Source organism: Haliotis rufescens, unplaced genomic scaffold, assembly GCF_023055435.1.
Source record: "Haliotis rufescens isolate VD_foot unplaced genomic scaffold, xgHalRufe1.0.p SCAF_15, whole genome shotgun sequence".
Lineage (NCBI taxonomy): Eukaryota > Metazoa > Mollusca > Gastropoda > Lepetellida > Haliotidae > Haliotis > Haliotis rufescens.
The window spans coordinates 31,308,216-31,326,590 of record NW_025963835.1 but is presented as its reverse complement, the minus strand read 5'-3'; the positions used below and the strand labels follow the sequence as shown (position 1 = coordinate 31,326,590).

Sequence of the window (18,375 nt, the reverse complement as noted above, 5' to 3'; positions counted from 1 at the left end):
TGAGTTTTCGTCTTTCCAACTTTTAGGTAAAAACGAAAAATTGCTTTGATTATTTCTATTATTGACAATTTCGACATTTCACTGTCAAGGGAAACTGTATGGGGCGAAAGGGTAGACAATAAAGATGTAACTCATCACGCCAAGTCCTTAATCATACACCCCATATGGTACAGTGCGTGAAGCCCGTGCCATGTGTCACCCGTGGGACATTGTATAAAAAGCGGCGTAAAACCAACTCGCTCACCCAATGATCGGAAACTGATGGCTGGTAATAAACTACGTGCACTCCGTGCTCCGTCATACGTACATGTATTCACAGATGTAGTGGGCATCTTTAGATAGATGTAGACGCGGGCCACTGAGAGTTGATTTGTAATTTGTGAACAATGAATTTGATTTCGTGATTTCTTGACGCTTCTGATTTGGTTAGATACTCTCATTTTGACGTGTGATATGACTGATTATTGGTCACATGATGTGGCACATGACAGCGGATGTTTGTTCATTAAACATATCTTCATCCCTCTCCGGACCCGCCTATCTATGTAGGATATAAAACCACGTCAGTTGCGCGCGCCAGATCGTGTAGTTATCACTTTAAGACTCAGGAACACGGGTGTTGTGCTGACAAGATCAAAGATAATCTCTTACAAAAGAACATATTTCTTTTTCATTTCACCCTCCTGCCCCGTTTTCACTTCTTTATTATGTTTCCTTTTGATAACACTTAAAAAACATTTTAAATATGTTTCCTTTACATTTTAAAATTTTCGCCAGACAGTACACTTTATGGTAAGAAATCCGTGACCATAGTGAGTGAGTGAGTATGGTTTTACGCCGCTTTTAGCAATATTCCAGCAATATCACGGCGGGGGACACCAGAAATGGGCTTCACACATTGTACCCATGTCGGGAATCGAACCCGGGTCTTCTGCGTGACGAGCGAACGCTTTAACCACTAGGCTACCCGACCGCCCCTCCGTGACCAGAAAGCTTAGTGATTAAACAAAAGAAGTTGGGTATGGATGTGCTGTGAGTTGTAGAACCCAGCGAGGCGAGGCTGTAGGTGCAGGCCTGTTCTTCCCACCTCAGAGGGCACAGGGTGGGTGGCCCAGTCGTCAGGGCGCCGCGATTCGCTGTGCAGAGTTGCGTCCCTTGGGCACGCTAGAAACCTATGATTGTGGCTTTCGAATCCCGATTCGACCCGATTGTTTCTAGGTTTGTCAGCAAATCGTGCTCGCGGGTTTCACCAAAGTGGTAAACGTCTGAGACCTGCACCACTTTGGGCTTTCTCCCACATTAAGCTGACACGCCGTGATATAACTGTAATACTGTTAAAAGCGGCGTTTAACACAACTAACTCACTTCCCACCTCATCATTAATGCCCCACATAAAATCTGTGGCATAAGACATTTTAATTGCACCAATGTCTGTATTTCTACAAACAAACAACTTAACATGTATTCTTGGTATCTTACCTTACATCAATTACGATGCATCAGACACAGACATTATACATATCTTATGACATTCTAATGTTGACAGCGATCCAGATGGAAAAAAGTGTTTGGGCCTGATAGGGACAAATAAGATGTTTGACCTAAATAAATTAGGACTATTTCTCGAAAACTTCCCAAAAATATATCTCTGACGATCGCATTGTTAATTCAGAGACTCCTTCAAGACACAAAACTGTTCTCATCGAATGTTTGGCACAGGAGTAAATATAAATGAAAACTCAAACAAAAAGGTTAATATAATAAAATTTAATACCTTATCACAGACTCACTAAAGCTATCGCAACTAAAAACTAAATAATATCAACAATGATAAAATATACACAAACATAATTGCTATGTCCATAAGCAAAAGTAAACATATTGAAGCCACTGTGAAAAACAAAGAAATACCATGCAATATAACTTTGAATACACAGCCATATTAATCAGATAAAACCTGAAGCTTGTCTAAGACTAGGTTCTGACCACATATTATAATGATAGCATTACAGAGGGAGCTAGCGGTCCAGTTATGCAAACATATCAAGAAACTGACTATAGGAATATAGGACAGACAAAAATCGAAAAATCTGTACATAATTCATAAAAGCTACTTTGACTTTAGAATTATAATTTGTTCATCGAATAACCCAACAACATATTACCCTACTGGCAACATGAATCACTTTGCCTTTTTGCTACGTCATTGAATGGTTAGGGGTTATGGAAACAAATAAACCAACATGGAAATAAGTGTAGTCTCATGTAGCAAGAGTTACGTTTTCACAAGTTAAACACATGCTGTTCTAAACAGTCAAAGAAGTAATTCCACTAGCACCAAATGACAGTTACAAAATATACCTTGTCAGAGTGGTATTTGTTAGAGCACCAATAATCGCAACCTGTACCCAAAAAAGAAATATAGTGGACAAATATTATCATCACAGTTACAAAAGGGAAATGAAATGAAGGGACAGTCTCACATGGTGAGTGAGTGAGTGGGAGTGAGTGAGTGAGTGGGAGTGAGTGAGTGAGTGAGTGGGAGTGAGTGAGTGAGTGAGTGAGTGAACAGTATTTGATATTAGGGCGTTTCATCTTGTAGAAAGAAAGCAAATCTCATGAAGTCAGACATAGTTATCGCTTCCACAAAACACAGGGGTGGCAACGAGATTGAAAGAAAGCCCGAGGTGATGCATGTATTAGATGTGTACCACTTTTGGCCACCCCTACAAGTACAAGCATGGTGCTGACAAACCGAGGAAAAGTGAGTGAGTGAGTTGGGTTTAACGCCGCTTTTAACAGTATTCCAGTTATATCACGGCGTGTCAGCTTAATGTGGGAGGAAAGCCCGAAGTGATGCAGGTCTCAGATGTTTACCACTTCATCGAAACCCACAAGCACGCGTATGGTGCTGATAAACCTAGAAACATAATCGGGGCGAACCGGGATTCGAACCCACAATCATAGGTTTCTGGCGTGCCCACGGAAGCAACTCTGCACAGCGAATCGCAGCGCGGCGCCCCCCAAACCGAGGAAGAAGCAGAGATCACTGGGATTCGGACCCACAATCATGTTTCTTGACAGTCCCAAGGGACACAACTCTGGACAGAGAATCACTGCGTCTTACATGACTGGGCCAATCCTGCTCCAGTGTTCCTATAAGAAGGGTGGTTTATTCCAGTTACCAGGTATCCATTCCACAAAGCATCTCAGACACAGGCATATTATCTGATGTCAAAGAATGAAATTAAGTTTGACTAGAAACAATTGGTATTCTTCACAATTATATTCTGGTGGGATACTTGACAAACTGGTAATTACTTAGAATATCGCAAACACACACTTTTATTTGTCATGTTTTCTTCATTTGCACAGGCCAAGGTCAAATCTGTTACACAAGGCATGGGATACCGGGTAATCTCATAACAGCTTATATCTTATATTTCTGATTAAACCATCATGGTGACATCATGTTATTATTGTTGCAGCTGATTCTGAGCCAGGAATTCACTGACCATTCAAACATACATTTTTAACAAATAAAATTGATGGTCATTAAGCAAAATTATAGGTCATTATGCAATACTCTAGATCATTACGCAAAATTAATCAGAAATCATAAAAGTCGGATTAAACCATAATAATTATGCCATGCTATTGATCTTGCAGTTGATTCTGGGCCAGGAATTCACTGGCCATTCTGAACGTGCATTTTTGCAAATCAAATAGGTAATTATGCAAAATTAAACAGAAATTATAAAAGTCGGATTAAACTATCATGAAGATATCACACTATTGATGTTGCAGCTGATTCTGAGCCAGAAATTCACTGGCCTTTCTGAATATGCATTATAAACAAGTACAACTATCGCAACTATAGGTCATTATGCAAAATTATAGATGATTTATATATCAAGCCTAACATGGTATAGGTCACAGAAATAAATCAAATCTCTTAATAAATTATTCCGAATAAAAAATCAATTAGCCCTGTCCGGAACCAACAGATTCAAGTAATTTCTCCATTACAGTTTCCGATGTCAGCATGTATAATAACCAGCCATATGATCATGATTATACCTAGTTTTCTATCACATGAAACACAGATCATGAATGGTGCATCCAGTGAACCAACATCCTACAAATAACATGATTATGGAGAGGTATGAAGCATAACTATCACATGAAGTTGAAGTCATGACAGTGCAAAGCCTACGGCATGCAATCATTGATCGTTTGACAGTCGATGAGTATTTTCTATGAATTTGGATCAACAAGACGAATCCGCAATTAGCATGATTTGGGTCGGAAGTATCCATGAAATGCTAATTTCAGGATAGAATGAAATATGTACATGCTACATAAATACCAATGCAGATTATTCAGTATGTTTTAACAAAGGTAACATCTTTAAACATGTTTCTGACACATTTTCTTTGTAATAGATATAAAATAAACAATTCTTGTGCCTTTTTTTCTTCAAAGATCAAGAGACAAAGTAAATTAAGCCAGATAATTACTGCAAAGCCTTGTAACTCAAATGTCGTCTAAACAAGACAGCTACATGACCTCAGAGAGTTGACAGTAACCCAACTAAATACAATGGCGGGAATCACGTGAGACCCGAACCTCGGTTTCAAGCCTGGGTTTCAAGCATGAGATCTAACATAAGAAAGACTGATGTTTATGAGAGTAATTCAACACACAAGTGTACAGGCAGGTCAGGGAGTCTGTAGAAAGTGAGTGAGTGAGTATGGTTTTAACACCTTCAGCTGTTAGCAATATTCCAGCAACTTATAAACCTATTCATTGGGATCACTATTAAGTAAGAGACATAGGCATTAAAACCTATTGTGAGGTTTTACTTTCCGGTCGGGTTAAATCTCATAAACAGGGACGTTGTAATGTCCCTGGGATTTTATATAATATCCCAGGGATTTTATAGGATATTCAAGTCATATTTGCTATAATATCCTAGGGATTTTATATAATGTCCTGGATATTTTATTAATGTAACTTCCGTTCAGATTGAGCATGTAATGAAATGTAAAATCAAATGACAAATGTTTTCATTATATTCCAGAGGATCGAACTCGCAACCTTCATATCTGTAGCCCAGTGAGTGATAAATGTTGTTTAAGTTTCTTTTTTCGGTTTATAAGTATGAAAAAACACTTTCCCTTGGTTTTGGTAGACAGAGCATGCCCTGGGGGTCGGGAAAAACCGCTGGGGCTTCGCCCCCTTGGTTTTTCCCTCTCCCCAGGGCATGCTCTGTCTACCAAAACCTTGTAAGCGTGTAAGCGTGTGACATGAAAGACATTTGAAACAGTCATGCCCAGCCACTAGAAGTGGCCATCACTTCACATATAGACATTATGTACATTGTGGTTACCCTGGTTACCTATATCACATAACATTCACGCTAAAATTCAAAGATTTTAACGTGACTTTAAAAGGACTCTTATGAAGAATTTCACATCAACGCGACATATACACATTGTCTGAATGTGTTCAAGGAACAAAATAATATGTCATTAACATAATAATTCATATCTTAATTATAGAAATTCCTCCAAACCCTATCTGTATTGTGAACTAGGTTTCATCCTTATTGCTGAAGTGAGTGAGTGAGTTGGGTTTAATCCTACATCATGGTGGGGACACCAGATGTTTGCTCTGGCTGAAGACGTTATGCACCGTGATGCAACAGCAGTTCTATTGCACAGACGGAGGTGTCACAGACGGAGGTGTCACAGCGGAGACATGGACGCCTCCTGCGTCTCACTCACGTTGTTGATGTCCACTAAGGGTGACCGCTCGCTTACGTTGCTACGCCTTGACCGCCGTCGCTTTGATTTGGCCATCTTGTCTGTGGAAGATGATGTTGGCGTGGAGTCTGGTGTTGTAAATGATGCTGCGTGTGACGGAGGAAGGTCGGGGCTGGAGAAGGAGCTGGAGGAGTCGTTGGAGGAGATGCTATGTGACTTGACCAGCTGCAGACACAGGCAGATGATTGTTACCATGGTGATGATAAAGTGTTGCATCATTTACTATCTAAACTTGTTGGGGGGTTTTCCGAGGCAGAAATATTTTAAAAAATGAAGAGAAATGTTGTGTTACAAATATGCTTTTCTTCTGTTTTATAAACTATAGTTAATTAACCATCAATGTTAACCATGACAAGCTTCTGTATATTGTCTCCTGAAACTAGCCTAACTCCAAGTGACATGAGTGAGTGAGTGAGTTGGGTTAAACACCACTTTTAACAGTATTACAGTTATATCACGGCGTGTCAGCTTAATGTGGGAGGAAAGCCCTAAGTGATGCAGGTTTTAGACTTTTACCACTACGGTGAAACCCACGAGCACAGGTATGGTGCTGACAAACCTGGAAACATAATTGGGGCGAACCGGGATTCGAAATCCACAATCATAGGTTTCTGGCGTGCCCAAGGGACGCAACTCTGCACAGCGAATCGCTGCACCTTGGACGACTGGGCCACCTGTGCCCCACCAAGTGACATAAATATTGTATACAGTGAAGGGGCAATAGGATTCTATGTAGGAGTTGTACATGTGTAGTGTAGTTGATCTCAATGCAGTATGATATCAATGTCACATTACTCAAACATGTTATCACATTCAGTAAAGCAGTTTCTGAAATGTAAGATATATTATTAGTTGAGTGCAGATGAGAAACAAATTAAATTCAAAAAGAAACTTAAATCTCTTAAATAAGGTGAGGTGGAACGAGGTTAAACATTGCCTTGCAGTTACACACATGCTTTGTTTTGTTTGTTTGTTGTTTGTTGTTTAACGCCACAATCAGCAATACTCCAGCTATTTGACGGCGGTCTGTAAATAATCGAGTCAAGACCAGACAATCTAATGATTGACATCTTGAGCATCGATCCATGCAATTGGGATACAATGACATGCATCAACCAAGTCACCGAGTTTAACCATCTAATCACGTTAGTCGCCTCCTACAATAAGCATAGTCGCCCTTTATGTGAAGCATGGGTTACTGAAGTGCTGTGTGAGTGAGTGAGTGAGTGAGCGAGTGAGTGGGTGGGTGGGTGGGTGGGTGAGTGAGTGAGTGAGTGACACAATATACCAACTCCGAGCTGACCAGTCCTTGTTACATCCCCCCAAAGCAGCCATCAGGTGAGGTTATAGTCTGACATACCTTGAACTTCTTCCTCAGGGCTCTGGTCATGATGGGAGTGAGGCCCTGCCCGGTCTCCCTATTCCTCTTCTTCTCCTGGCTGTCAATGATGGGGGTTCCCCCCGGACTCCTGGAGACATAAATGTTTTAACCTAGCACGATACATTCGCGAAGTTCCATATTTTTAATATATATCGTGATTTCCTGCTTAAAACGTTCAGAATAACACGATTTAACAAAAAATCTTTCGCTAACTTCTGAAATTTATCAAACACGAGCTTGGTATCACAGCTATAATTTGATTGGCTGCCTGAGGTCACGTGCTCAAAATTGACCAATCACGAAACTTGTAGCAGATTTCGGCAAGAAAGCGTCATTAGAAACAAATTTTAATCCAATGAAATCGCTTGTTATAACTACGGAAAAAAACCAGGCGATGTTACGAAAGCGCGATTACGAAATGAATGACCGCCGTGTTGTGACAGCAACTACATGTGTGTGACAGTTTAGCCTTAAATTGGATTGCCCACTAATTAAGAATATAAACTTCGCTTGTGGTTCACTTTTATTGCATGCATGCGCTTCTAAGATCAAAGGATGTATAGTGTGAAAAGTTAACTAGTTGAACAATCGTATTTCCGGGACTTGCCGCGGATGTTTTCAAACAGATTATTAGAACTCCATTCAGCGATAAACGGTTGATTATGCAATGAGAAGCGTTATGTGCAAATGAACAACGAACAACAATACAATTATGTCTGTGTAAAACTCTCAGTAATAAAAGTGTACATAAATTTTGGGAGCCATGTGTTACCGCGCGTAGTTACCGCGCGTAGTAACCGAGGTAGCGCTTTATCGAAGAGCGCAATAGCGAGCGATCACTGTAATTACTTTGTGCATAATGCACACACCCACGTTCGAGGGGAAACTTGCTGTCTTTTATGTCCAGTCAAACATGACATTGTATAATGCACACCCCAACGTTTGAGGGGAAACTTCCTGTCTTTTATGTCCAGTCAAACATGACATTGTATAATGCACACCCCAACGTTCGAGGGGAAACTTGCTGTCTTTTATGTCCAGTCAAACATGACATTGTATAATGCACACCCCAACGTTCGAGGGGAAACTTGCTGTCTTTTATGTCCAGTCAAACATGACATTGTATAATGCACACCCCAACGTTTGAGGGGAAACTTCCTGTCTTTTATGTCCAGTCAAACATGACATTGTATAATGCACACCCCAACGTTTGAGGGGAAACTTCCTGTCTTTTATGTCCAGTCAAACATGACATTGTATAATGCACACCCCAACGTTTGAGGGGAAACTTGCTGACTTTTATGTCCAGTCAAACATGACATTGTATAATGCACACCCCAACGTTTGAGGGGAAACTTGCTGACTTTTATGTCCAGTCAAACATGACATTGTATAATGCACACCCCAACGTTTGAGGGGAAACTTGCTGTCTTTTATGTCCAGTCAAACATGACATTGTATAATGCACACCCCAACATTTGAGGGGAAACTTCCTGTCTTTTATGTCCAGTCAAACATGACATTGTATAATGCACACCCCAACGTTTGAGGGGAAACTTCCTGTCTTTTATGTCCAGTCAAACATGACATTGTGTAATGCACACCCCAACGTTTGAGGGGAAACTTGCTGACTTTTATGTCCAGTCAAACATGACATTGTATAATGTATTGCTTCAGGTGTATGAACATGAGGTAAACTATGTCAATATATATTTTGAGATAGAAGATTACTGGACATAATTATTTTATGAATTGAATTGTATTTCCTGTTTCAACAGGCATTTAATATGAACTAAGATTAATATTATTGTGTGTACTTGTCTCGTACAATAAGCCCGAAATATTTAAACTCATTTCGCCTGAAATATTTAAACACATTAAGCCTCAGACAGGGTAACAACAAGTGCCATCATTCAATCTCTTTTTGTACACCCCCAACAACCTTGTGGTTGCATAAAAAGTACTACCTGTGTACAGTGTATAAAAGACATAATCTGGCCCACCTACCTCTGTACAGTGTATAAAAGACATAATCTGGCCCACCTACCTGTGTACAGTGTATACAAGACATAATCTGGCCCACCTACCTGTGTACAGTGTATACAAGACATTTTATGTCCAGTCATTTTATGTCCACCTACCTGTGTACAGTGTATACGAGACATAATCTGGCCCACCTACCTGTGTACAGTGTATACAAGACATAATCTGGCCAACCTACCTGTGTACAGTGTATACAAGACATAATCTTGCCCACCTCCCTCTGTACAGAGAAGGGATAATCCCTGGCCCACCTACCTCTGTATAGTGAATGGATATCTGGCCCACCTACCTCTGGACGGTGGTCTTCCTCAGCTTCATGCGGTTGACCAGGACTTCCTTGACAAGCCTGGACACAGCAAGAAGGGACATCACAAACTATTGCAAGTTTCATAAAATATTAACATAATGGTTAAAATACACAACATCACATTGTTAAATATTGTCCACAGTTCCAAACCATCTGTTCTTTTTTAATTAAAGGGGAGCAGATGTCATCTGCATATTCAAACATTTCACTGCATTTTATCAAACAAACTTATCAAAACTGTGAACCTTTCAATTACAATCAAGTCGTAAGCAGTGACTTGTAACCATGGTAACTGATTGGCTATGGGTTGTAAATGTGACAATGTCTGTAACAAGATCAATAACTACAGTCTTCACAATGTTTGTTGTACATAAAATTTATGAATTTGGTTCAAAATATTGTATTGTATGGATATCATGAAATTTGCAATGGTTGGCATCTGTGACCACGTTTTATCATTTGTTTCTTGTTTACGCCGCACTCAGCAATATTCCAGCTACATGACGGCGGTCTGTAAATAATCAAGTCCGGACCAGACAATCCAGTGTTTAATATCATGAGCATCAATCCACGCAAATGGGATACGATGACATGCATCAACCAAGTCAGCAAGCATGACCACCTGATCCTGTTAGTCGCCTCTTACGACAAGCATAGTCACCATTTACGGCAAGCATGGGTTGCTGAAGACCTATTCTACCCCGGAATCTTCATGGCAAGCATGGGTTGCTGAAGACCCATTCTACCCCAGATCTTCGCGGGTTGTGACTACTCTGTGGATACAGGAGCATCTTACATGTGTTGTATGTTCTCCTTGCCGAGCTCCCCTAGGGTGATGGCTGACTGTGTCTTCCTCAGCGACACGCGCTTCAAGTCCTCCACACTCACAACATGTGCTTGACTGTCTCCCTGTGACAAGGAGTCAGGCAAGAGTGAGTTATTGAAATCCCACTAAAATCATGAGTACAGTTTGTTTGTTTGTTTGTTTGATTATTTGTTGTTTAATGCCTCACTCAGCAATATTCCAGCTATATGACAGCGGTCTGTAAATAATCGAGTCTGGACCAGATCATCCAGTGATTGATATCATGAGCATCAATCCATGCAACTGGGATACGATGACATGCATCAACCAAGTCAGCAAGCATGACCACCTGGTCCTGTTAGTCGCCTCTTACGACAAGCACAGTCACATTTTACGGCAAGCATGGGTTGCTGAAGACCGATTCTACCCCGGACCTTCACGGGTTCATGAGTACAATAGAACTTGGATATAATGAATTACAAGGGACCAGAGAAATCAGTTTGTTATATGCATTGTTTGTTATATAAACGTTTTCACTCGGAAAGGTCCGCCATCTTGGATAAAACAATACACGTAACTGCAGCATTGCCCATCATGATAACATGTGCTAGTGAAGTGACACTTTGACATGATCTCGTGAAATTTATGTCTGTTACAGGTAAGATAAACGTAAAGTTCAACAAGTTTGAATTGTCACCGCTGATTGTGTTGATTCGCCGCTGATTGCATACAGCCAATTATCAGTGACACTTGACACTGAGTGAGATTTCTCAGTTCTCTATACACATCACTAATTAGGGGTATTTGAGCTTGTCAGGGATCAGATATTAGTTTGCTATATACATTTGTTCGCTGTAGAGAGTTCATTATACTCACTTTTTATATGATAATATAGAGGAGATAAATCAGGGATTTTGTAACAGTTCGCCGTCTCCATTTGTTCTCTCTATCCATGAAGTACTACTGTAGTCAATTATACAAGTTGTGTGCACAATCAGTATCGGAAATAATTGCCTGCCCGTGGCTGGAAGCGTTTCTGTCGGGCTGCATGAACTTTTCCTCCATCTGCCCGACTGTCTGGGCAGATAATTTTACGACGAATTACGTATTCAGTTTGATTATGACTCCTTGTAGATTCTCAAGTACTTGTTTGCATTATTTCAACTTAAGCAAGACATGATTTGTCTCTTAGTTTTTTGCGATTTTTCAATATTCGTAACGTCTGAGTGTGGGCAGGTAACTTTGAAGATAGACAGGCAACACTTATGGGTCACCTGCCTGACTCTCCTAATGGGTTTTAAAATGATTTCGAACAGTGTGCACATTTGGTCAGGTTCATAATGGAAAATATTTGTATTGACACATCTGACCTAAATATGCCCACCTGCATAATTGACACTGTTAGATGCAGCATTTCAATAATCAAGCGGCAAATATTGCAAAACTTAACTTAGTTGGTCATTTGTGGATTCAGGGCAGGGAGCAAGGGCGCACAACCCTCCCCTCCCTTTCAAAGCATGCTAATTATGTCAACACATACAAAATTAATAATTGGCACATTTGGTGACATTTTTCAACAAAAGTAACATTTAATTGACAAATTTTAATAATAAAAACTGTTTCCTGAATTATCATTATGCAATCATCTCACATTTGAATTTTTGTGCACTCCTTCCCTCCTTTCCCAAAAACAGTATCTTCTTTTAGTAAAATAAATGTTCAAAAACTTTAAAACACACATTATAGTAATTAGAAAAAGACACTGGTCTAAATAATCACATACGAATGACCTTGGCCAAACTGTATCGCAGTGACCATGTCATCTTTATGCTGTGATATCTCAATACCTGTTCGTGGCTTCCCTGGTTGGTGTCTCGCGGCGTTGACCTCAGTTTGACCTTCAGTAAATCAGCTGCTGTAACGACCATCTTCCCAGATGACTTGTTTTCCTCTGGTGTCTGAAAGGATGGTCCACGTTCAGTAATATTTATATTTTCTTAATTTATCCCCTTTCTTTCACAAATACAAACATAATGCTAAGAGAAGTGGGAATGTCATAGCTGAGGCTATATACTAACCGACAAAAGAATCGCGAATACCATATATGTTGGTTAATATATGAAGAACTACTTATATTCATGAGATATTAGATTGGTCCGATGCAAAAATGAACATACCGTTAGTGTTATGTTTTGTGAACTGACGCTGATGAATGCCTCATGTCATCATGGTCATAGATCCATGACTCGAAATGCACCATTTGTCTTGTGCAGGATTAGCATGTTAAGTTTGGAAATAACATGCAGCATATCATGATAAGAAATTAGAATAAAGACTGTGGTAACACTTGATGATTGTTAGTTTTGTCATTAATTGGTACACATTGGAAACATCTCTTCTTAACATACATACTTCTCTATATGTTTCTATGGTTTGTGTTTCTTTTATACAAACATAAAAACAAAAATCTTCATGTTAGTCGGAACGGAAAACACATGTTAAACTACTGGTTTGAAAAGTAGAATTTCAAGGTGTCCAAGGTAGTCAATGTATTCAAGGAGTTCATGCCGGAGGGATTTTACGGAACGCTTTAATCAAACTCGCTGGGGTCGCACTTGAGTAGGCTAATCATGGCGATAGAATTTTTAAGTGTCAAGCGCACCCATATCGCATACTAGAGACAGTAAGCTGTCTTGCGTACATGTTACATCTGTGACTGATCATAGACCCCAACATAGATTGTGTGGGGATCCAGGGACATAGGACATTCCAACCATGACAAAGATTGATGTTATACTCCCACACCTGGTCATCACACCTCCTTTTCTTCTTGAACACCAGCTTCTGAGGGGGCAGTGCCGGTGGGGGCGGGGGCGGCGGTGGAGGTGGAGGGGGTGGAGGGGCACAGGGGGGCGGGGGAGGAGGTGGTACCCCGCAGGCCGAACCAGGAACAGCCTTTTTCGCATCTTGAACCAACGTTTCCTACAAAAGAAGATAATGGTATGACTGCACAGTGTCAATGTCACATTAACATCCCCATCCTGGCCACTTCGTAGGCTTCTCACACTACTTGAGTTAGGACTCAACATATGTAACACATGTTATATTTGGGATCACACTTTCTCAGGAAAGTACAAATTCTAGTACTTTTGAGTCCCATCCAGGATTCGAGCCCACATTTTCAGAGTAAGGCACTCAATCACAAGCACACAAATACTGTGACTAAACCCTCTCGGCCACCGAGGCCTCCACAAACATGGTCGGACTATACCACAAAGTGGTCGCACCTAAGGGTGTGCGGTACACCGGATACATTGTGTGCAAATCTTCAGCAATACATATTATTACGATACGTTTGTAAATGTAGCAATATATTGGGGCAAATAGAAATAAGTATATTGATGTGTTTCTAATCGATATGGAGATGGAAAAAAGCATCTTTCTGATACAAGTTGCCTCTGACGATCTTTTTATCAATTAGCGTGTACACATCGCGAATATCAAGCTCCTCACAGCTATAGCCCGTTGGCGGAGCTCTCTAAACTATAACGACGGTGTCACGTGCTGGGAAGGAGCTTGCTACCATGTGACCGTATTATCTCCCTTGATTGATCGTTGCTGGGATACAAAATGGCAAATGGTTTCGACATCACAAAGTGGTCGCACCACGCCACAAAGTGGTCGCAGCACGCCACAAAGAGGTCGCTCCACGCCACAAAGCAATCACACCATGCCATAAAGCGGTCGCAACATGCCACAAAGCGGTCGACCACCAAGAAGTGATCGCGCCACACCACAAAGCTGTGAATTACTGAAAATGATGTAAACTTACCAGTGAAAAACATTCCAGACACAGTTAAGGCTGATATTAACCACTCACAATAATTTCATGGCGCAACACTTTCCCGATTTACAATGACAGATGAGAGATTCACAAAACAAATTTGTTTGAGATAATTGTGATTGAGCCATGACTGTACGTGCCTTCTCTTGTCGGACTGTACGAAGCTCGTGCTCCAGCTCCTGGACGCGCTGCAGCGTCTCCTGTAGTTGCTGCTGCATCATCCACACGCTCCGCACTCTCCCCACACCCTGCAAACAGTTGACTGTTGTCACAGGCCTCCAGCCAATGCATTGAGACATCGACTATGTACTCACATGTTATCATTCTCATTGCGTTACCTCCCTTGAACGCACGCACGGTGGCTTGCCCACCAATTCCAACACATTTCTCCTGCTTTTGATATTTTTTCGCCACCGCGTTACGCATGGAAGTTGGCAAAAAACATCGAGTTACAGTGCGTTATAGTGTTCCTTAAGCATTTGCAATTCTAATGATATAAGTTTTGTTACAAAATTCATCACATGAAGTTTGCAGTTGCCAATTGAAATTACCCTACTGTTTTGCATAATTTTTTTAACATTTTCCCTTTCTAAGTCAAGATTACTGTTAAAAAAATATCAAAAGTACATTAATACAAACATAATGAATGTATGTTACTATTTGTGTCTTTCTTCATGCAAGTTATTACTTTTTTGACAACAAGAAAGGGAAAAAATGTAAAAACAGGCCAAACTGAATTTCTACACAGAGTTATGGGAATCGAATTGCCGCGTGGGGAAGAGGCCACCCTAACTGGGGTACCGAGAGATTTCTTTGGGTATCCAAAAGGGGTGAAAGAATACATTGGTGCACAGGTGAATCATGAGTTTTCATGTGATGATACGATACACAATATTTTTTTCTGTATCGATACAAGACGATACACTTGCTGAAATAAATTACTTACTACTCGATTAATAACCCCGGGCGTTTTTGTCAGTCAGATATAGCAAATTGTGTTGTAATTAGCATTTCAAGTTCACTACTAAAAATAGCCGCTACGACCATGTGTCGGCAGCAGCTTTTCCTTTTGAACCTGCTCTGAAATATTTTTGTCAAGACGTTTCCATGTGATTTGTTGTAAATATGCGTATCGCAATACGCATCATGGCCTACGTATCATGATATTTATCGTGAACTTGCTGCATTGTTTCACCCCTAGTGAGTGAGTATGGTTTTACGACGCTTTTAGCAATATTCCAGCAATATCACGGCGGGGGACACCAGAAATGGGCTTCACATTGTACCCATGTCGGGAATCGAACCCGGGTCTTCGGCGTGACGAGCGAACGCTTTAACCACTAGGCTACCCGACCGCCCCGTTTCACCCCTAGGATCCATACTATATTTGAAATCACTTGGATCCAGTTTATTGTGTATCTTTAAACTAATAAGCAGTCATTTTCTAAAATAATTCTGTGTTACATGCTGATATGAAATGTCCGTATTATACAGATATATCATCTTTGGGACTGTACTAGAAACATAGAAACAAATAAAAGTTAGTCTCGTTTTTTCACACTACAGTCAATATCATTCCAGCAAAATACATCTGTAAATAATTGCGTGAGGGAGTATGCTTTTAGCTAAACTCCAACAATATCATGGCAGGGAACACCAGAAATGGGCTTTTTGTGTGGTACCCATGAGGGGACTCAAACCCGGCCTTCAGCATGATGAGCGAATGCTTTAACCACCAGGCTACCCCATCACCCCGTATATAGTTGAGTATTGACTAGACAAGTCAGTGATTGTTATTATGTACACTGAACAAAAAATAAGGGATCATGAACTTTTTGTGGATGTTTTATTGTAGTATGAGCACACAATTTCATAAAAAAACAAAAACAATCATGATCCCCAACCTTTTTTGTTTAGTATATAACATATATATAACGTCCCATGTCACTGAGGTACAGGGATACAATGACATGCAACCAACCAAATAAGTCTCCAAGTTTTACCATGTTTACCATCGTATCCATAAAGTTGCCTCTAAGATGAGCATAGGTTACCATGGTTACTGGGAACTTATTGCAGAGGGGAATCAATATGAAGGAAAATGTCTTACATTTCTTACTGTGTGAAAGCTTTGCTGACACCAGTCGAAAACGTTGTTGATGCCAGTTGTTATGGTAACCAGACTACTATAACCTGAAATGTGATCCATGATAGCAGTTGGTGACAGCTGGTTGCCAAGCCAACCAAGTGGAGTAGTAGTGTTAGGACCGTCTCTTTTCTGCCTGCAAAATAGATTGAGTGATTTGTTTACATTAAAGTACACTTACATAATGTACGCTAACTACTCATTTACTTCGCTGTGCTGAACAAACTTGTGCCTATTTCCAGTCTAGGTGGAGATCCTTATAGGTGCCATGTTAGTGTCAAGTGAAAGTCTGTTTTGGGGACTTTAGGTTCATACAGAGAATTTCACCAGTGTCTTTTGATATCAAATATATCAACACTTGTAAATAAAAGTTTAACATGTTTAAACTAATAAAACTATTAACTGAATAAAAATCAAACTATAATTACTTGGCCCGCTAGTCAATAAAAGTTTAAAACTGGTGTTGATTTATTTGATATTAAATTTAAAGACATGAGGCTGAGACTGTATTTATCATCAAAGAGGTTAACACTGTCAGGAACTGACAAGGTAAGGATGTCATCTGTGGGATGACTCCACGCCCTGCTACACTTACAAGCTTTTTACTAGCCTGTCAAACCCTAAATGATTAAATGAAAAGTGAGTGTAGCCATTACTTTAGATCTAGAGCGGTCCTGCATGAAAAAAATCCGATCGACAAATGGTCGACAACATGATCAACGCTGCGCGCTGTTTGGATACAATAACCATAGGATCATCCAAGGCGACAACCACCCAATCACCAGATGATCACAGGCTAATACTAGGTATATTTGTGGGGCGATCTGCCAGCTGTTTTTCATCAAATATACAGATTTGACCAGATTGCATTTGTCAAATAGTTTGGTAAAACACGTACGCAAAGAATAACAACTGAAGTAATGGATAGAAATCTGCATTACCTAGTTTCGAAATTCTTTTTCATGAGGGCTGATATCAGATCATCATAGTCTGTCACAAACGTTAACTCCCCTGTCGCGGGCGGGCCATTTGAAGTAACCGGGCGTATGTCAACAGGAAGTAACTTTGAAGATGGCGCTTGCCTTACGACCAATGAAACGCGAGGTTTTATTTTCCGAACCAATCACAAAACGTTTTACATGATCCGGAAGTAAACGTTTCAAGATGGGCTGTGTCTATTCGCACGATATCGTGTACATAAGGAGAACATATTCCACAATGTACACGATATCGTGTAAATAACAGACAATTTCTCCCAATATGCACGATATCGTGTAAATAAGAGACAATTTCTCGTAATATGCACGATATCGTGTAAATAACAGACAATTTCTCACAATATGCACGACATCGTGTAAATAACAGACAATTTCTCACAATATGCACGACATCGTGTAAATAACAGAACTTTAACACGATATATCGTGTAAATAATGAAACATTTACCATAATATGCACGAAATCGTGGGAATAACAGCACACGATACTCACACGTTATGTTATCACGGGTTATATTATTTGATCTATCAGCAGCGATTACGAACATTATATACAAGTACATGTTATCATTGGGTGTGTGTGTGTGTGTGTGTGTGGGGGGGGGGGGGGGGGGGGGGGGTCAGATTATGATGAAATGATATTTTTGTGAGTTATTTTGCAAAATGACTAAGAACACTGCTGCATTATTTTTGTAAAGAAGTTTTGTTATTTCATGCTACTGTATATTTTAGTTGTTTTGGATGTGCGTTTTATGTTCTTTTAGCAAAGAACATTCTTGATCATCTTTATAACAAAGAAATGTTTTCAGTATGGGATCTTAGTATGTCAGGTTTAAGGTTGAGTAAGACTGCATACTTACCCTACATCTAAGGGCTGTCTCAAATATTTAGAAAAGAATGTTAAGGCATCTTATGGAGCCAAGAAACTGAACTTTTAAATTGAAATTAAAATGACAGTGCGACAGTGCATATTATTCAATATTTACAATATTCACACATGTACAAAAATTACAAATTATAATA

The 18,375-nt window shown here is 40.1% G+C and overlaps 1 protein-coding gene across 2 annotated transcripts; it reads right to left on the bottom strand.

Moving 5' to 3' along the window:
• Positions 1 to 5,294: 5,294 nt before the first annotated feature.
• LOC124131930 (proline-rich protein 11-like) lies at positions 5,295 to 17,443 on the bottom strand. 2 transcript variants are annotated; one of them, XM_048396467.1, is made up of 9 exons: positions 17,296 to 17,443; positions 16,319 to 16,490; positions 14,349 to 14,456; positions 13,170 to 13,346; positions 12,212 to 12,322; positions 10,356 to 10,468; positions 9,542 to 9,598; positions 7,189 to 7,297; positions 5,295 to 5,993 (listed from the first exon to the last, which is right to left on the bottom strand). In XM_048396467.1, the coding sequence occupies exons 1-9, from the start codon at positions 17,316 to 17,318 to the stop codon at positions 5,751 to 5,753; spliced, it is 1,113 nt and encodes a 370-aa protein (XP_048252424.1). In that variant the 5' UTR covers positions 17,319 to 17,443; the 3' UTR covers positions 5,295 to 5,750. The 2 variants fall into 2 exon arrangements, with proteins under 2 accessions (XP_048252424.1, XP_048252425.1); XM_048396468.1 differs by having other exon boundaries at positions 16,328 to 16,490.
• Between the last annotated feature and the right edge of the window lie 932 nt (positions 17,444 to 18,375).

Bases quoted from the DNA above. Each gene is read 5' to 3' on its own strand.
- LOC124131930 (XM_048396467.1), bottom strand. From the start codon at position 17,318: ATGAAAAAGAATTTCGAAACTAG. The intron at 13,347-14,348 runs GCACGTACAGTC...CTTCTTTTGTAG, and splicing joins GTACAGTCCGACAAGAGAAG to GAAACGTTGGTTCAAGATGC. The intron at 12,323-13,169 runs GTGTGGGAGTAT...CCATCCTTTCAG, and splicing joins AAAGGAGGTGTGATGACCAG to ACACCAGAGGAAAACAAGTC.